At 39.9% G+C, this 21,347-nt stretch overlaps 1 protein-coding gene across 2 annotated transcripts in view; it reads left to right on the top strand.

Annotated features, from left to right (window-relative positions):
• The window catches only part of LOC127657807 (zinc finger protein 385D-like), a 100,760-nt gene that overhangs the window by 30,868 nt on the left and 48,545 nt on the right, over positions 1 to 21,347 (top strand). For both annotated transcript variants that reach the window (XM_052146723.1, XM_052146722.1), the window contains exon 3: positions 16,300 to 16,407. In XM_052146723.1, coding sequence (XP_052002683.1) covers positions 16,300 to 16,407 — 108 coding nt within the window. The remainder of the gene's footprint in view (positions 1 to 16,299; positions 16,408 to 21,347) is intronic.

Below are 21,347 nucleotides of genomic sequence, written 5' to 3'. Positions count from 1 at the left end.
AAGGAAGATTTTTTTTAAAACATATTTCATCTCTGTAGGGGCATACAATGCAAATGAATGGGTGGCAACATTTTGTAGTTTTAAAATCCCCATACAAGCTGCATAAAAGTATTCCATTAGACTCCAGTGGTAAAATCCATGAGTTCGGACACAATGTGATAGGTGTTGGTGAGAAACAGATTGATATTTAAATAATTTTTATTTTAAATGCACCTCTCTGCCCAGTAGGTAATATGCATTTAGAATGTGAATCACCAAAAACAGAAAAAGAAGAATGTGAAAGTGAGGGATTGACTGAGCATAGAGGAGAATTTATTGTTAAAAGACTTATCTATTGATCTGTTTCTCATCCACACCTATATTATCGCTTCAAAAGATGTGAATTAAACCACTGGAGTCATATGGATTACTTCTATGTTGCCCTTATGTGGACTTTTGAGCTTCAGAATTTTGGCACCCATTCACTTACCAACATTTTTGACCGACAGTGCTAAAAATGTTAATTTGTGTTCAGCAGATGAAAGAAAGTCATACACATCTGGGATGGCCTGAGGGCAAGTAAATTATGAGACAAGTAAAATTTTTTGACGACCTGTTCCTTTAAACTTCCAACTTTACTGTTGAACTTGTCATAGAGCCATAGAAGTAGTGAGAAGTAAAGGCACATCAACATTAGTGAAAAAAACAATAGCATGCCTTGGTGTTCATCATTAAACAAAAAGTCTTGCTGTCTGGCTGTACTGAGGATCTGTACGGACCTCATTAGAAACGAAACAAACTTTCTAGCTCGTACTGTGTTTGCGTTTTGTGTAATTAGAAATAATAGTAAGTTCATTGACGTAATGCCGCAGTACGTTTCATCTTCTTTCGTGCTAGTCTTGAGTGGCACTCAATCTTCTTTTCAAAATATCAATGTGAAAATGCAACAGAATATATTGGTGTTAATATTGATACAAAAGGGTGAGGTAAAATATCCCAATTCTTTTAAATAATGTTTTGTTTTGCGTTTTTTTCCGCCCACCTCTATTGAACGCACTCTCATACAACATTTGTTTTTCTTTGCTGCGTTCGGCTAACGAATGTGCTGGCATGAACAGTGTGTGTGTGAGAGCTAGTTGGGGCCATGTCTTTAAACTTTCTCTCTTTTTTTGAGCTGTGGTGCAGTAAACAGACATGTCCAGCTGTGGCGGTTTCTCATTCCCAAAGTGATGGCTTGTTCCCTGGTGGTGTGCCAGTGGCCATTCCCTGCTGGAATGCACAGATAATACCCTAAAGCAAGTGCAGATTTTTACTAAGATGTTTTGTGCCAGTTTGTTTGTGCAGCTGAGCATTTGTAATATAAAGTGTTTTGATTAAAACAATTTGTGCTTTGTAGATGCAGCATTGATGGGGAAAAAACAGATACATTTCCGCACCTAGAGGGGTTTAGCTCACTAATTTCTCTCAAGGACCATGAGCTATGTTTATCAGTACACGTGAAGCGTTCTTTGACAGTTTAGTCATTTGTATTAATGTTTTCAGTGACCTAAACACATTAATAAATAAGGTACATCACTCCTTATGACAGCCTGGTAGCGATAGTTGCATCTTTCAATGTTGCAACATGGTTATGTCACAAAAGATCACATTCAACAGCTTAGAGCATAAATGTACAGCTGTATTCTTGTTCAAACTGTATTCTTGTCCATATGACAATGGGATTATTTAGCTGTTTACCTTGAAAGTTTGTGACAAGCAGCGCAGTTAATTTTATCACTCGCAGCATCATATAAATATGAGCTAGACTCCTTTTCTCTGTGAAATGCCACCTGTCACAAAAACATGGAGATGGTTAGATTGTAAATGTTCCACTTGTTTGATAATCTTACCCTCAGTGATATAGGGGAATTTTGTGAAGAAAACACTTTACTGGGCAGTTTGTTTGTTTATTTACTGTAGATCAAAGAGGGTAAGATTATTATTGCTTTTATTGTGATATTGCTTAAATATATATATATACATACAACAGTTAGTTCTGGTCCTCAAATCTGATTGGATGAGAGACGTTCCATGAGCACTGATGGTCTGACACCATCTCGGACGCTTCACTGTGTGTGTATCACTCCGCTTGTGTTCATGTTGGTCTAAACTCAAATGTAAGAGCAGTGCATATCTGTTAGAAGTTACTGTCTTTATTTTTTTAATTACATATTTTTGCCATCTGGTGGCAAATGATAATTTTTGTGTGTAATATGAGCCAGTTAGGTGATGTAAAGCGAATCGGTTAGTCATTGTTTACATAGAACAGCGCTCCGTGATCACTGGTATTGCCACTACATTACTTAAGCTAGGGCATTGTTTTAAACAGCTTTAAATGAACAAAATCAGGATTAAGGCTCATCCCAGCTGAGAGACACAACAGACTGATTGATTACAGAACTCGAGGCACTTACCGAGTTTCCACATTGGATACATACTGTTTAAAATTGTGGAGGACATCGCTGTTTCTATAGTGAATGTCTGTTGCACGGCTACCATGAAATAGAGAGGAATACCCTGCTTTGATGCTATTTTTACACTGAGAAAGCTGATCTTCAGAAAGCTGACAGCATCTCTGCTTGGGAGTGGCAACAGGGGATCGCACACGCTCTGTCTCTCTCTCTCTCTTTCTCTCTCACACACACACACACACACACATGCACACACCTACCAATCCATCCTTGTTTATCCAATAACTTGTTAGAAAGAGCACAAGCAACTTTTTAAATTACTAACAGAGGTTTGGACGCATCATTTGTTTTGAACCAGCAACGCCAGATTCTGATCCGTTGCATAAGACAGTAGTTCCATGTACAAATGCGTTTTTATGACCGTACTCAGTTTTTCCTCATTTTTTAAAATTGACTTGTTAATTGAACTGTTGTATATAAGCAATAATCACACTCGCAATCGTGCTATATGGCCCTATATCAGCACTGCTGTAATTACTTACGGCACTCGTGCCTGCGGCCGAATCACAGCAGTGCTGATATAGGGACATATCGCATTCTTGCTCGTGTGCTATTACTTGTATAATATAATAAATAAAACAAAAATAAATAAATAAATAAATGTAATGAGTAATAAATCAAACTTAAGTAAAACTGTTTTATTTACTTGCCAAAGCCAATTTGCCAATTTGCTGCTTGCCGTGTTTTAATTTTGGACAGATGTTTTAATCTGTGTGTACTATATTGCAGCTTCAAGATTATTATTATTACAATTTGATCTAATCCCTTAAACTCTGAAGGCATTTTTAAGGATTTCATGATTAAATGGCATACCTGAAATTAAGAGCTTATTACTCTAACTTTAAAAAATGTATAACTAAATAAATAGCAAAGAGGGTCAATTGCATGGTCAATTTGTAGAAAACTACAAATTAGATCAACAGTTTAATTGCGAGAATATTACATATTAAATAAGTTAAAAAAATGTATAATAAATAAAACTGTTATTTACTCGCCAAAGTCTATTTTTAACTTACATTTGGTGCTTGTTGCATGTTCATTTTAGACCTTGTGTGCACTTGAAGCCTCAATATACTTTTAATGTAGTATGTATGCCAGGATGTTGGCACCATGTTTGACTGGTAAAGTCAAGACTTCTGTACAAGCAATTTGCACCTGTAACACTTCACGAAGAGAGGCTTCATGGTGAAAGGCATGCCCACAACTTTCCCGTCTCCAGAGAACCTTACTTAGGTCTTCAAACGCAAGCTTTGCACTGAGATTTATGAGTTCAGCGTGAGTTTCAAGAGAACTGTTTGAAAGGATAGCCTGAGGTCATGCTTGCCTTTGCAGAGGGGTTAACACACGGTGCTGTAATGTAGTCACCTCTGTTCACATCCCTGCGCTGTTTTACATGCACTGAACCAGAGCTCTCAATCCTTTGGGGTCAGATAAAGTTTTCTAACACTTGACAGGGTTTTCATCACTAAGAATTGAATTGTGGATGCCTGTTAAAATGAATTTAAGGTAAAAAAAAAATTCTAATATGGCTGTACGTTTTTCGTTTTTATAATGAGTCATTTTTTTAATAATAGTATTTTAAAACAAGTTTTATTTTCAGTATAAATTACCCATAAACATGTTGTTAATATAAGCAACATGTGCTGTATTTCCAGAAACTTTATGGAGATTCTCACGACACAAATAAATATATAAATTACTTAAAGGTGCAGTATGTAACTCTTTTTTTTGCCAGTGTGTGAACGGTGTGTAACTCAATTTAAAACAAATTAGCCCTACGAATTGCAAGCTACCTTGCAGGTATACAGGATAAATTTAAGCAAATACGCTGGTGTGGCAGGGCGGAGGGCGGGGCTGGGTCGAGATTCCGCACACCCGGCCCCAGTCAGGCCGATGAAGCCCGAGAGGGATAAGGGCCGACTGGAGAAGGCAGTGTGAGAGAGAGATTTACGGGCAGCTGTCCGACACCAGCGTAAAGGGATTAATGGAAAGGAGGAGGCTAGAACCGGCTTGACAATATAAATATTAGTTTCATATAAAACTGAACCATAAAGACAAACACACACACAGGTGTCGGACAGCTGCCCGTAAATCTCACTCTCTCTCACACTGCCGTCTTCAAGCGGCCCTTTTCTCTCTCGGGTTAATCAGCCTGATTAGGGGCCGGGTGTGTAGCATCATGACCCGGCCCCGACCTTCGGTAGCATGTAGCTGTATGTGTGTATCAGCTAACATAGCATACTGATAAGTAGATTTAGATTAGTCTCAAAGTTTGTAGTAAAACAATCATAACTGTGTAATTTAAATTATGTTATCTCATCTGTCAGGATGAAGCCGGTGGAACACGTTCAGTCTCTTTGTAACTTATGTCATTGTTTTGGTTGATACTCGCTCGCTCGCTCACTCATGTCCCTACGGAGTGTTTACACGAGCGTGAGTACGAGCAACATGTAGCTGCTGCAGTTCACTTAACGGCCACAGGTGTCATTAATAACAAGGGTTTCTGAATCTTACATACTGCACCTTTAAATAATAATTTATATATACTGTCTGTATATAAAAAAATGAAAAAGCACTTCTAAAGCAAAATGTAAATGTCTGATTCAACGTATTATGATTCCAGATTTTTGTGCTAAGATATATCAGATATGTCTTTGAATTGTATTTCAGTAAATTCCACTTCCTGTCATTCCAGTTCAAAATCCTGTGGGGTTTGACCATTTTAATTCAAATTCCTGCCCATGAATTTAAACGGAATTTTGATTTTTGCCAAACTCTGCGCTTTACACTGAAAGTTTAATTGATGAATTGTGCTTTCATTAAATGATCTTTTACTGAATCTTGGGAAATGTAATTCATTCTCCAGCATATTTTAATGACTTAGAAACTTCATGTAATGGTTGTACAAATCATGTGGACAGCATAATAGGAGAAACAATACATTTGTTTCACGCTTAGAGCATTTGTGATGTGTTGCATATGCTTTTGTAAATGTAAATTACCAAAAAAAAGAAAGAAATAACAAGCTGTTTATCATACAAGAGGCAACAGGAGTTCTGCAATACTGAATTTCAAGAGTAAACAAGAGTACTGTAATACAAATGCCAAAACAGAAAAGTAACTGGAAAATTTTAATATTAGAAAATGCTAATATTTATGGTTATGCATTATTTAAAAGAATAGCTCCACCCATAAAAAAGAAATAATAATTATGAGGGGGGAAAAAACATTATTTACTCACCTTCATGTTGTTTCAAACCAGTATGCTCTTTTTTCCCCCCGTGGAACAGAAAAGGAGAATTTTTGAAGAATCATCATTTACATTTTACATTTGGCAGACGCTTTTAATCCAAAGCGACTTACAGTGCACTTATTACAGGGACAATCCCCCCGGAACAACCTGGAGTTAAGTGACTTACTCAAGGACACAATGGTGGTGGCTGTGGGGTTAGAACCAACAACCTTCTGATTAACAGCCCTGTGCCCTGTGCTTTAGCCACTACGCCACCACCATTGCATTATCATTACAATACAAAGACAGTTCATAGTATCTACATCTGTGAAAAAACATCCCTAAAACATCCCCCTCATCATGTGTTTCTTGAAAGTTCTGATGGTTTCAGCAGATGGGATGGACTTTGTAAACTCATTAAACCATGGCTGAATAGAGAGAGTGAAAATTCTGTTTCTAGTAAGTGACATTTACCTTGTTGTGACCGTTGCACCAGGCCTCACTCACTGACCACAGAGGACGAGGGTCTGCATAGACCTGTGTGTGATCATATTCACAGATCTTTCTTTTCATGCCATGATCCATCTTGTTTATAAGCATGGAAGAATAGCCCTCAGAAGATAAATGGACCTCATTCACGAATCTCATTATGGAATTTTCAACCCGTCTCCGTGAGGAACACTTGAGCGAGCGTGAACGATCCTTCACTTTGAATAGAATTCCGAGAGAATTCTGCAGTAGTGGCAAGACTGGCTGAGCGATATATTGAACATTATTAATGATACATTTGTGATTATTTTGCTGCTGATGTTACAGGATATCAAGCAACATTGTGAGTATTGCAATGATTTTAATGCGCTTTTATTTGGCTGTTAAGTTTTCCAAAGTGTAATTTCAAAAGTTTTGCAATCCCTCCTTGCCTCATGTCTCACAAGTACAGTATGAGACTGTTAAGACAGGTAAGATGGTTTAATAGCATCTCTGATTTACAAATTTGTACCAAAAACAGCTTTAGAGTTGTTGTGAAGCAGTTCAAACATTCAGTTTCAATGATTGGATCTCATTCAACGTTATGTGCCATCATTCAGACATGTTCACGGATGCCTCTGCGTGGCATCTTTTACATCTTAAAATGCTGTAGTAAAAATATATTTAGAAAAATATAATTTTTTTTGGTAGATAGATAGATGGATGGATGGGTGGGTGGGTGGGTGGGTCAGTGGATGGATGGGTGGGTGGGTGAGTGGATGGATGGGTGGGTGGGTGGATGGATGGATGGATGGATGGGTGGGTCGATGGATGGATGGATGGATGGATGGATGGGTGGGTCAGTGGATGGATGGATGGGTGGGTGGGTCAGTGGATGGATGGATGGATGGATGGATGGGTGGGTCAGTGGATGGATGGATGGGTGGGTCAGTGGATGGATGGATGGATGGATGGATGGATGAGTGGGTCAGTGGATGGATGGATGGAGAGAGTGAGAGAGAGAGAGAGAGAGAGATTTTATCAACTTTTATGTCATTTTGAGGGTCTGAAGGCATCATTGAACTTTTGACGATATGGGGCATTTTGCCACCTACATTTTATTCAAATCTAAACATAGCATTATTATTGTTGGTGTTCTGAGACCTATGTAGGAGGCACTTTGGCAGAATCTATGATTAAGGTTCTTGAGTTCAGTGAAAACCCCACTCACAGAGGAGAATCAAGATAGATATGGAGAGATGAGTGGGCAAGAGCTTTTCAAAACACACAAGCAGCTGCAGGAAGCTTGACCCCAGGCTTGAAATTATGAAAATAGACCCGTGTCCACCTCTGGAGTATTGAACTGCTTCTACATGTAACTGTTATATAATTACTTAAGCTGAGGAGAGACTTTTGCAGCTGTTCATGTCATCAACAGCAGACCAACAACATGAGGTCAGAATCAGGGTTGGGGAAGAAAGCCTAATTTATAAAATAAAAGAAGCTAAACGTTTTTCTAGCGTCATATTAAAATTAGTCAGTTGAGGAAAAACTTCACATTTACATGTGAAAAGAGCAGACTCCAAAGTATTCTGATCCGTAAATATAAGTGAATGTGATTTTGCCATGTATTTGGACATACGTATTTCAGAATCCGATCAGATTATAGAGGTAGGTTTAGGGTTAATGTTAGGCTCAGGGCTTGCTCATTCTACTTTAATTAAATTCTATCATTTTATTTGAATTTTAGAGGTACTTGTAAGTTATATTCGTGGTTAGGAATATAGGGTTAGGACCAGTGAGACGGTTCTAACATCTGTCTGTGCTGTTTTTCCATTCGTTTTCCCATATAAACATTTGCTAGAGGGGCTCTTTGTCCAGTACGCCAAGTCTCACTGTTTTTGCAGCATTTTGTGCATACACACTGGAGTCCTCAATTTGTAACATTCCTATAAGAGAGAGCGTCACCTATTTGGGGGTTAAAATAATTAAAAGATAATAAGACTAGGTGCCTCTCCAATGTTATTGTCTATTGGAACAATCTCTTTAATAATGTAAACTGGACTCAAGTTTGGTCGTTGCCCCAAAAATTTGTCCTTACAGATAAGGTTAAGGAAATCTCATATAAAATAATTCAAAGAGTCTATCCTACAAAGACATTTCTACCAAAAATTCAAAGTGATATTGAAATAAAATGCTCTAATGAAACTATTTTTCCTGCCAAGTTACACTGTGTTTCTGGAATGATGTTGAGAGATGCATTGCTGTTAATATCTTAAAAACGTTTCTCTTATCCTGTAAGTATGTGATATTAGGTTATTATATTAAGGACCATTGCTCAAAGGACGCTGGTTTCATTATGAATTTTATTTAATTTTTATGTAAATTTCATATCCATAAATGCCAAACCTAAGTTTATAGTGCTTAAGAAGGAGATTAATAGAATAGAATCGAATCCAGAATCCTTTATTTTAGTCACACATTATACACACAGTTTTTTGCATATATACAGTGAAATGTATTAGTTTTCACATATACCAGCTAAGCTGGGGTCAGAGTGCAGGGTCAGCCATGATACAGTGCCCCTGGAGCAGATAGGGTTAAGGGCCTTGCTCAAGGGCCCAACAGCGGCATCTTGGTGGTGCTGGGGCTTGAACCCCCGATCTTCTGGTCAGTAACCCTGAGCCTCAACCACTGAGCCACCACTGCCCCCATTCCTCATTCAAATGTGCATCGATGTAATGTCAAAATCTAAAAATAGCAAAGCAATTAAAACAATGGCAATATGTTCTCCATCTGGTTTTTTTTGTTCTCTTACTCTGATTTATATTGTATTGTGAAGCATGTGATATGATCCTTTGTTGTAATATGGAAATTAATCTTGTACATGCTATTTGTTGATAATAAAGTATTAAAAAAACATTTTGTGCATACACGCCATGTTTTTTAGATGCAGTGTCTAGTTAAAAGAGCTTAAAGTTTAATAACCCATCTTGAGACACCTGCGTTCTTTTCTATTATAGCTTTTTTAATGCAAGAACATTTTCAATCTGAATGGCCCCTTAGCAGTGCTGGAACTTCTGCCAAATTTAGCTACTGACTTAGACATATCCCCCTCTTTCTCTTTTGTAGTGTGGACATAGGAGTTTAGGCAAAGACAGACTTATTTGACTAGCACAACGGTGAAATGATATCCTATCGCAATTATATCTATCGCATCCTTGAGTAGAAGAGTTGTAGTCTCTGCACGGAGGGTGCTGGCATTTTTCGCCACAAATCGAAGTGGAGCGAATACTGCTGAAATGAGGAGGAAGCCTGACAAATTGAATCATGTAGCCGAGTCGGATGGTCCTAGCCAACCAGCGTGACGGGTTGGGCAGCGAAAGCCATACATCCAAGCTCCGTGCGAGGGGCACTAGGGGACAATCCTTTTTGATGCACTGAGTGGGGCTTCGCAGCGGGGGGGGGCATGTAATAATGCGTCGGGAGGCAAAAGCGCGTCCCGAGACTGGGGTGCTGAGAAAAGACTCAAAGCAATTACCTTGCTCCTCGCAACCGGCAGTTGGAAGGTTAGAGACTGAGGAGGAGGTCAGTCAGTCTGAGGACAGTCGCGGGTCCAGAGGTGAGGTAACTGCGTCCAGGAAACTGGGACTGAAGGATTTTGATGCAGGGGTGCCGTGAGAACGCTAGATGACCCAGGAAGTGAGGAAATTGCTCTTTTATTGAATCTCTCTTTTATAGGCAGAGCTGTCTGTTGTTTGGATGAAGCATGCAGGTGGCACCGCGGCATGATGTGAGAGATCGCTTCCGTCTTACTCTTTACTGCTGAAAACTGCTGGGCGAAGTCTTCGACAGTGTCGCCGTAGAGACCAAGCTGGGAGACAGGGGCGTTGAGAAAGAGGGCTTTGTCAACGTCACGCATCTCGACCAGGTTTAGCCACAGGTGACGTTCCTGGACCACGAGGGTGGCCATCGCCTGCCCGAGTGCCTGCGCTTGACCTTCGGGTCTCTGAGAGTGAAGTCGGTAGCAGAGCACAGATCCTGCAGCACGTCAGGGTCAGGACTACCCAAGTGCAGGTCTTTAAGTGCCTTGGCTTGGTGAACTTGCAGGAGCACCATGGCATGCAGGGCGGAGGCGACCTGACCAGTGGAGCTGTAGGCTTTCGAGGTCAGTGACGACGTCATCCTACATGCCTTGGAAGGGAGTACCGGACGATCCCACCAGGTGGGGCGTTCTCGGGGCACAGGTGGATCGCAACCACTCTATCCACCTTGGGGACCTCCGTGTACCTGTGGGGCCACCCCACCATCAAGGGTAGTGAAAGCAGACGAGTGAGGAGGTCGGTTCCGGGTAGTAAAAATCTCATCAGCTCGTCATGCACCTCCGGGAAGAAAGGTACTGGGGGGGCTGAGAACGGCGCCCTGACCGGAGGTACCAATCATCAAGTCGTTAAGGCTGTGGGGAGGATGGAGGTTTCCAGTTCAACCCGTTGCTCACGGCAGCGTGGGAAAGCATGTCGACCATCTGCGCATCAGCCTCAGACTGGGTGGGCTGACTCAAAGGTGGCGACGTCATCATCCATCCGGGACATGCGAATTCTGTCTGCCAATTTCTCATTGGCCTTTTCTCAAATCCAGAGGTACGCGAGGCTCTCAAGAAAGACCCCTTGTGTCACTACAATTGACACAACGTCGAGTGAGTGACAGAAGGGGAACTGATTATTTTGTAGAAATCTGATGAGTATGAAACAATTGTGTGATTGTGAGGGAATAAAAATAAATTGGTAAGGAAGTCAGAGCTGTGTTAATATATTTAACGTTTTCTTAAAAAAATTATAATAATAATTACGAGAAATACTCTCCCAAAATGTCTGTGCACTTCCCTGTTAAGAGCTCTCGTTTTTATCACTGACATTACTAGTGACCCTTTATACAGTATCTAAAGTTCTGCAAGGTTCTGCCTAAAATATCTGTTCTTTTAATGAAAAATGTCTCAATTAATGGAAAGCCCTCTTGAAAAGACCAGCATTTATTGTGTTTTGGATGATGTTACCAATAGGATGCTGGTTTGCTGGTGGTTTACTAGCTTAACCAGCAAGACTTTGTCAACCAGCTTCACAGAGATGACCATGCATGGTTGACCTGCACCAAATAGCATAAACCAGCCTGAACCGACATTAATTCAGTATGGTCTAAGCTAGTCATTTCAGCACAGAATACTAAGAATAATACTGTCCCAGGAAAAAAATGTGATGTTTGGTCACCCTAGATATTGTTCTGTTTTATTCTCTGTAGCTTCTCATAATGTTCCACCTTTGAGAGGTATCATGTACATTTATTTATCTAATTTAATTTAAATTCTCTTTTGCTACAACCCCCCTGGCACATGCCATAACTCATCATTATGTGTGCAATAAGTCAGATAAACAGTTCAATATTTAATACTGTATGTATCTTCAAGATTTATTTTGGTGTTATCTGGGTCTCATGGGTAGATGATTCACCCTCCTACTCTTACACTAGTTCACTTCCACGAACGAGTAACAGTGGGCTAATGTTACGTGTGTTTATCAACATGGGCTAGATCTTGCTGTTCATACTCCTGGCCCAACCTGGTCTCCTCGTTCCTGGATTGCAAATTCCGTCAGTCAAAATCAATAGACACACGGATTGTGATTCACACAAGGGAGAGTGTAATTGGGAAAAACATAAGGGCTGGTATTGCTTCTGACAGCTCATTTATCCCACTTTAGTTAATGGTAAGTGTGGCTGCCGTTGGCCACGGTTGGATTTGCTTTTCAAAATGTAGTCTACATTTTCCGTCTCGCTGTGTTTCGATAGAATAAACACTTTCTAGGTTCCGCTGAACTGTTTACCACCAAGGCAGCTCCCTCGAAAGGCCTATCCGATAATAAAACAACAACAATCTAACAAAGCAGTTTAATTTTTCATGTTCTTAACCCGCTAGAACGCTCATTGATATTCTGAGAATTGCTTAGCTCAGCATTTAACCAAACATGCTAAAGTTTTAAAAGAATAGTTCACCCAAAAAAGAAAATTGTCACATGTCTAAACTAAGAAAAACGTAATTTTCTTTTTTGGTGATCTATTCCTTTAAGAAAGGTTACATTTAATGAATTAATCAATTAGTAATCATGAACTACCAATGAAGAATTATAATTTTTTTAATGCATTTAAATTTGTATTTGTTTATTTTATGAATCTTAGTTATATGTTACATTAACAAATATAATAAAGTTAATGTTAGATCATTGTTCATGAATATATTTTAACTTGAAAATACAACTTTTAATCTAAAAACTTGAATGTAAAATTTTGCAGGATTAATAAATGCTGGTGTTCAGAGGAGTTAATTTTTAGTTTGTGTTAGTCTATGTTAAATAACCTGAATACACTTTAAAAGAAAAAACTAACAGCTGTGGTTTCCAGAATCATTATGTAAAAAATAAAGTAAAAATGTAAACTTTACAGAACAACCTATACATTTTACAGTTTAAATCAGTTGTTTTTAACATTATATTTTACAATGCAGTACCGTCGTTTTTATTATTAAATGATAAACTCAATGTATTAACCTTCTGAAACTGTAAAAATCTGTTTTTCACTTTATTATGTATTTGTTAATCACCATAGTAACTACAGAAGGGCACATGATGACATGAAGTTCACCATTAGTGGCCCTTCCAGGAGCAATGACCAATAAACATGTAGAGACAGTGCTCAGTGTCACTCACAAACACTAAACACCATCAGGGTAACATGTGAAGTTTAAATAATGTAGTAAACATGAACTAAACTACATCAAATATAACACAGAACACCCCAATGTACTTAACTAATATAAAAAATAACAAGAAACATAACTATTCCCTTCAAATATAATGGAAAGTTAGGGAATTCTGGGAACACCCAATTACAGTTTTTTACCGTAATTTTAACAATAATTTATACCCATTAATTATACAGGAAAAGCATACTTTTTACATCTTATTTTTACATCATCTTACTGTAATACTACGTGCATTGTCTTATATTACCATTATAAATATATTACCGTTATAAATATATTACCGTTTATTTACGTATATTTTTACGGTAACTACTCGTTAACCAATTAAAAAATGTTTTAACTGTAGACATTTTTTACAGTGTGCAAACAAACAAAGCACATCTCTGTCTTTGTTTACACATCTTGCATCCTAGTTTGGAGAACAATTGTTAACAAAGTAATTTAATTAGTTACAGGGTTACAGCAGGTTTTGGCGTAGAACTCATTTTAATTAAATTTAATTTAATTAATAGTAAAATAATATTCAATAAGACATTCTGCAGAAAAGAAACACTGTGACTCAATGGCACTATGAGAACATTGCTCTGTTTGTTTGAACATCCTGATCAGGTGGCCAGTGGCATGAGTTTGGGGCAGGACTGTCTGTTTCTATGGGAAACTTGTTTGAAAACAAGGATTACTTTTGCCATTTTGGCTAAGAAATGACACTCTTCACCTTTAAAGGAACAACAAATGAATATTCAGGACATTTGGGTTTTTAAACCGTCTATGATGCTTGAGTTTAACTTCATAGTAGATTGAAACCAGCGTGACACTCTGAGGTTAATCTGTCCCGGCGCAGTGTTTGTATTTCCATCCCTAATGCCATGTGTTAGTGTCAATGAGAAACAGGGTTTCCTAACCAAGCCCAGCCCAGTGTGTTTGAAACGTGAGGTCATTACAATACACAGATGGTTTCTCTTTCTTTTTCTCTTTGTCTATTTCTTGCACATTTTCTGCATTGTCTGCACGTCCTCGACCACTGTTTGCACTGCAATCATTTTCTTAATCAGTTATTTTCTCATGTTTTCAAGTACAAATATTGAAACATCCTTAAAACAAAATGAGTTTTTCCAAATGTTAGATCAACCAAATTTCAGAAAATTCCCCAGCTAAAATATTACAAAAAATAAACATAAATAAAGTTGAAAGATTTGATATGACATGTCAAGGATCAATACTTACTGTGCAACCAATAATTAATCAAAATGATAATTTTTATAAAATTAAATGTTCTACGTTTCGCAGCAGTTTTCTGGTGACTTTAACAACAACTGTGTGTTTTATTCACTTTCACAGAAATCACGGCTACAACTGCTGATTATGACTTTTTAAACACTTATCTTAACTCTATTACTTACACACTTGCTTTGTTATAATATCAGAACAATTTTACTCTAATGCATCTTTGGCAGGTCTGAGGGTGGGGCCGGGTCGTGATTCTGCCCACCCGGCCCCTAATTAGGTTGATGAAGCCTGAGAGGGAATAGGCCAATCGGAGACGGCAGTGCAACAGAGAGAGAGAGTTACGGACAGCTGTCCAACACCTGTGTGTCACACTGCTGTCTCCATTCGGCCTTATCCCTCTCGGGCTTCCTCAGCCTAAATAGGCCGTCCGCCCTGCCACAGCATCTTTTGACCAACATTTTGCATTTCAATGCTTGTATTGCAGATGCACCTACTTTTACATACTTATTCCTGCATGATTCGTTTCCACAGTAGATCACCTGATAGAGCGTTGGACTTTGGACCGTGGTTCAAGACCGTTTCTTCAGAAAATGTGCTATTCATATTGCATTTCCTTTTAGGATACTATCGTTTAGGTTTAGGTGTTGGTTGGGTAACTATGTCTGTTTTGTTCACCTCTTATTTGATTTTAGATCAATATCGGTTAGAGTTTAGGTTCAAGTTTTAGGTTAGGGAGGTACATTTTACTCATTAAAACCTCCATCTAATATTCACCTTAAAACACTTGTCTTATTATAACACCATTTCACTCCCTTTTGGCGCCCCCTTCTCGACATTTCACTGGGAAACTGCAACAAATCATGTAATAAGGCACTTAATTTCTTTTTGCAAAAATGTTACCATGGTAATGCAATGTTCATGAGATCAGGCTAACATTTTCTCCTATAATTTTGGAGCAACACTACAAGTAAGAAAAAAAACCATAAAAGGTGGTAGTATCATCGTTTTATTATTACACAGAAATGGGTAGATCTATTACAGAAATCAGTTGATTTCAACACCACTTGTTGCATTAAATGGCAATGGTGAGAGTCCAAATATGGGGGAGAAAAAAACACTTTTTGTGTGTTGTTTTTCCAAACTTGGAATGCATATAACATAAAATATTAAAGAGAGTTTAATATCCTTTTAGATTCTGGTTCAGAATAAACATTGCTTTTTCTATTTTTAATTTTAAGGCCCTGTATTGTTAAATCCAAGAGATATGGGGTTCTCAAGGTTGTGGCTCAACCTTATATTCTCTGAACACAAGTCTCATCCTAGACAATGTTGCTTCTAATGTAAATGTATTTTGTTTTAAGCATGTTTAGATATTTTTTTGCAGTTTGTTTGACTGGATATTCTCCCAAACCAGCACCAATCCTGCTGTTTTTACATGTCAACTGCTATAATTTGCAGTCTGTTAGATTTATACCACAATTATATTCTGTAACATTTTCAGATACGTTGTCCAGCAATTTTCCATGCTCATTTCAAAGACGTATGTACATGTGGTGCCAATATGACATGGATAGGTAGGAAATTGACATCACCCCATAACTTACTACTACTGATTGGCCTGATTTTGTTTAATAGAGAAAAGCGTATCAGGTTTTTTTAACTGCATATCACTTGTCAGGCTTAAAATGATCTTGAAATTGATTTAGGAGTCAATGCTTGCTGTGTGTGAAAAGGGCTTGTGATTTTGTGCTTATGTCATATTGCCAGTTTGGCTGACATCAGGTGAAAGGGTCCTCCCAAAAATTAAAATTCTGTTCTCTGACAGACTTTCTTCCATGGAACACAAAAGGAGATGTTAGTCACCATTCACTTACATTGCATCTTTTTTCCATACAATTAAATGTATGAATACTGAGGCTTAAATTCTGTCCAACATCTCCTTTTGTGTTCCATGGAAGAAAGTCGTACAGGTTTGGAACAATGAGGGTGTGTGCAATGAGGTGAACTATGTTGTGTTTCTGGCAGTAGTGTTTAAATGAAGTTAAAAAAACCCTGTTCTGTTCCTCTTTCAGATGGACCCTGTTCAGAAAGCCGTTTTACATCATACGTTTGCAGTTCCCGCTGCCTCTAAAAGGAGAGCCTCCGCATGCAGCATGTGCCAGCTGAGGTTTAACTCACAGGTGAGTGGAGTTCTTTTTGTTCAGAGCAGCCAACATGGTCTATTAACACACATAATAATTGATATTAGAGGGAAAAATTGTAAGAAATCGAATGATCCGGACAAAAACTTGCAACTTTTACTCCCACAGAGAAAAGTAAATGAACCAATGAACAACGTTCTAATGATTTTTTCTAATTTAACCCCAAACATAAACCTTAGTCCTAATGGAGGGAATTATGGGTAGTGGAGTCCGGAAAAATCATCGTCGTCTGTGTTGTTCTGTAAAAAGAAGGGAGAGCCATAACATTTTTTTTTTTTTTTACGTTCTCTTAAACCACCCTGGAATTTATGTTCACTGTAACAAGGAAGATTTTACTGTATGAATATGTGCTGAGGAAATAAAGTGGCATGGATAATTTGGATAATTCTGTCCAACTCATCATTTACACGAACATGAACTAAACTAACTGTGACACACGCACAGCTGCTGAGATCGCCACTGGGGTAAAAAGGTAACACTGGGGGCTCGTCCTGGAAAAGTTTGTCGCACCTGGTGAGTCATATGGACATTCTGGTTTGTTAAAATTAAGCAGATGTTATCAGAGTGAGAGCAAAAATTACGGATGCTCGTGAGAAAGCAGGGTTGATGAGATAATACTCCCATGAAAATTTGAGCAGTCAGTTGAACCCTACTATGTCTGTTTTTTTACCCCTGGGCAGAAACTCAAATCCAAACCTTACCAACTAAAATTCAACAAGCGAGGAAAAATAAATTAGGAAGAAATAGTATGTCACAACTGTCAAGGCATCGCCATATGAGACGGAACTGTCCTTCACCCAGGCTCGATCTTAATCATGTAACTCCAGTGGTACACCAGCCTATAGACATCCAACCTACCTCCACAAATCTTCAAGTCAAGGCCACCAGTCCTGAAATGTATCCACACAGTTATACAACATGGAGCTATGTGCCCTCTTGGACAGCAGGGCCAGGAGGAATATGTTACCTCGTCACTGCAATGAGGCTATTAATGCAGGTGTTCGACCCCTGCTCAAGCTATCGACAGTGTTGGGTCTGCAAGGAATAAGCCCTATAAATCTTGATGTTCTTGGGGAAGTCCATGTACTGATACTGGTCGGGACCCATTCAGTCAGTGTTAACTTGATTGTGGCCGATGTAGCAGAGGGCACAGAAGCCATACTTGGACACCCATGTCCTGGAGCAAGTACGAGCACGCCTCGACTTTGGCAGCCAGAAAATTTTATTCGGTGAGCAAATGCCTTACTTTAATCCTAAAAACAAACCCAGGGTACACGTTGTTCGAATAGCACACACCACTGTCCTTGAGGCAGGACGTGAATATATCGTGCCAGGCAATACACATTTTCGAGAGCATGTACAGGGCAACATGTCATGGAGAAACACCAGGTGTTGGTGGCATGGATTGTAATTGATGCTGAACCAAATAATCAAATTCCCATCTGGCTGTATAACCCAGGTACCGTTGCTGTGAGAGAAAAAAGTCATTGCTGGGTTTCTCCAGCCTGCAGATGTTGTATGGGTCACCAACTCAGAGCTGCCATCTGCAAGCTCAAACCTCATGGCTGTTACAAGTCATCTATATTCCCTGTATGCAGAGAGTATGGTGGATCTGGGGTAACATGACATTCAAACACGGCCGGGTCCAACAGTGAAAGAGCAGCCACTGAGAATGGCTTTCGAGAAGTCGTGAAATGCTGATGAACAGATCCAACAAAACCTTGACGCTGGCTTAGCTGTCCCTAGACATAGCAGCTGGGCTTCGCCAATTGTTATGGTACAAAAGAAAGACCAGACCTACCGACTGTGTGTGGATTACAGAATTCTGAATGAACACACTATTAAAGACGCTTACCCACTTCCATGAATCCAGGTTACCCAGTATGGCGAAATGGTTCAGCACCTTAAATCTAGCCTCAGGCTATTGGCAAGTGGAGTTAACTTCAGAGGCTGGGCATGCAGCCGCATTCTGCAGCAGGAAGGGGCTTTTTGAGTGGAATGTGATGCCCTTTAGTCTTTGTAATGCCCCACAATGTTCCAACACTTATTGGTTCATGTCTTGGCAGGAATGCAATGGGAAATCTGCCTGGTCTTTTTGGATGACATCATCGTGCTTGGGAGTGATGTCAAGGATATGACCCCCAGAAAGTGCAGAAGATTTGAGAATGGTCATAGCAAACCAACGTTAATGAAGTAATGAAATTAGTTGGTTTGGCATCTTACTACAGACGTTTTGTTAGAGATTTCACCATAGTTGCCAAGCCCCTTCATAACCTCTTAAGAAAACATTCCTGATTTCAATGGACCCCTGAGAGCCAACAAGCTTTTGACAAGCTGAAGGAACTACTCACCACTGCTCCTGTACTGGGGTATCCTATGGACGGTGATGACCTCATTCTCTATACAGACGCCAGCAACTTTGGAAGCTGTGTTATCCCAACTCCAACATGGTGAGGAACGTTTGCTGGCATACGGTAGTTGAGGGTTGATGCCAACAGAACAGAATTACTGCACCACATGGAGAGAATTGTTGGCTGTAGTGGAGTTCACCGCACGCTTCCATCAATACTCGTTGGGCAGACCTTTTATCATGCGCACAGATCATAGTAGTCTACAGTGGCTCATAAAAATGTAAGAACCAGAGGGACAAATGCCCCGGTGGCTTGAAAAGCTTGGGGAGTATGATTCAGGGTTGTGCATCGCCCTGGGTGTTATCATGAAAAGACAGATTTGCTGTCCAGAAGGCCATGTCATTCAACTTGCACCTGCAGCTTTAAAGAACCCTCTTTGAGCAGCCCTCAGCTCGGTCACCAGGCAGTTCAGTGTGATTTTTACATCAGACCTGCAAACGTGGATGCCGCGCAGAATAGCATGAGCCTCCAAAAGCACTAGGTCTACTTGGTAACGCGCTCAACAAGCAACATGATTGTGGAGGCATCTGAGATTCATATTCGACCACCCGGATTGAGGCAGGTCACTATGACACCAAGAGGACTTAGAGCGCATTGGGAATGTACCTGGAACTGCTACCCTGGAGTTCTGTCTAGTGGTGGTAGTATAATCTGTCATGACAGCAAGTACTGTTCCATCCTTAGGGTGGACTGCTGAATAACTATGTTCTGCCAAGGCAACTGACACCGATATTGCCCCAATCAGAAGGTGGATGGAGGAAAGTGAGGAACGGCCCTCCTGGGATGATGTGTTGCCCTATAGACCGGCAACTAAAGCTTACTCGAGCCAGTAGAAGAGACTGTAACTAAAGGATGGCATTCTGGTACAGCACTTCAATCTGATGGATGGACCTGAGTTTTACCCACAGATTCTCTTGCCACGAGTGAACCGTAAGGATGTCATGCATCAGATGCACGATGGGCCAGTGGGGGAACACTTCGGGGTGGAGCAGACGATGTCCCAGCTGCAAACCAGGTATTACTGGTACCAGATGCGAGATGATGTTACACTCTGTTGTCGCACATTCACCAGCTGTGCTAAAAAAACAGACCCACAAAGAAGCCTCAAGCACCTATGGGCACCGTATGAGTGGGGGTTTCTAAGGAAAGCATTGCTGTTGATTTGATGGGTCCCATGAATGAAACTGAATGTTTCAATGTACTGAACGCCTGTACTTGAATACTGTACTTGAGGAAAAGGAAACAAAGCTATGGCCGTGTTAACTAAGGGTTAACTATTTTGTGTGAATGTATTGCAATGGCTTCTGCTAGTTCCTTCTTTCAGCAGGGAAAGGTGGAGAAGAAATGCCATCGTCTTACTGGACTCAGTGAACCATGTTTGAACTGGATTACTGTTGCTTTCAAAATGGACTGTCTATAGTGAAATCTTAAGTCCCCCCAGCACCATGCTACCCCTCTGCCTTATGGACTGTTTACCCTCTAATGAGTGGAGTTTGCTAAAATGGACTGTATGCTCTGTCAAATGGAGCTGCCTTCGGTCTGGTAAAAAAAAAAGAAAAAGAAAATGGGATACAGTATGTTGAATGTATTTCTAGCTGTTATTTGCACTGTGAAATTATGTTTATGCATTTCATGTTAGTTAAGTAAGGGGTGCAGGATTGGTGTTAGAGTTAATCACCATCCAGAGTGGGGGTAGTGTTGCGGGACAAGGGGGGTTGGACTATTACTTTAAGATTGTAAGACTATGGGGTTTGTAGTCCTAACAGAGTGAATTACGGATAGTGGAGTCCGGAAAAAGCATGGTCGTCTGTGTGGCTCGGTGTAAAGAAGGGAGAGCCATAAAGTTGTTTTTGTTATGTTCTCTTAAACCACCTGGGAATTTATGTTCACTGTAACAGAGAAGATTTTATTGTATGGATATGTGCTGAGGAAATAAAGCGGCATGTTTTGGATAATTCTGTCCAACTCATCATTTATACAAAAATGAACTAAATGGACTGTTACACACGCATGGCTGCTGAGATCACTGCTGGAGTAAAAAGGTAACACATGCCTTGTTGAGCACGTTACTGCGGAGACATAGCGCTTGTGGAGGCTTCACGCTATCCTCCGCGGCATCCACGCACAATTCACCATGTGCCCCATCGTGAGCGAGAACCCCATTATAGCGAACACAAGGAGGTTACCCCATGTGACTCTACCCTCCCTAGCAACCGGGCCAATTTGGTTGCTTAGGAGACCAGGCTGGAGTCACTCAGCACACCCTGGATTGGAACTCCCGACTCCAGAGGTAGTAGTCAGCGTCTTTACTTACTGAGCTCCCCAGGCCCATGTCAAGAATATTTGTATAAAATATCTAATATATCGTTTTTTTGTATAAAAACAGTTAATAGTGACCATCATAAAATAAGTCCATATGACTCATGCATTATATTTCTAGTCCTCTGAATTCATACAATAGCCACCCAAACTCTCTAATCTCATTTGCATTTGTGTACAGTTTCAAAA

The sequence above is a fragment of the Xyrauchen texanus genome, chromosome 17, assembly GCF_025860055.1.
Source record: "Xyrauchen texanus isolate HMW12.3.18 chromosome 17, RBS_HiC_50CHRs, whole genome shotgun sequence".
In the NCBI taxonomy this organism is placed as follows: Eukaryota; Metazoa; Chordata; class Actinopteri; order Cypriniformes; family Catostomidae; genus Xyrauchen; species Xyrauchen texanus.
Note: the sequence above shows the minus strand (reverse complement) of the source record. Positions and strands in the feature narration are given on the sequence as shown.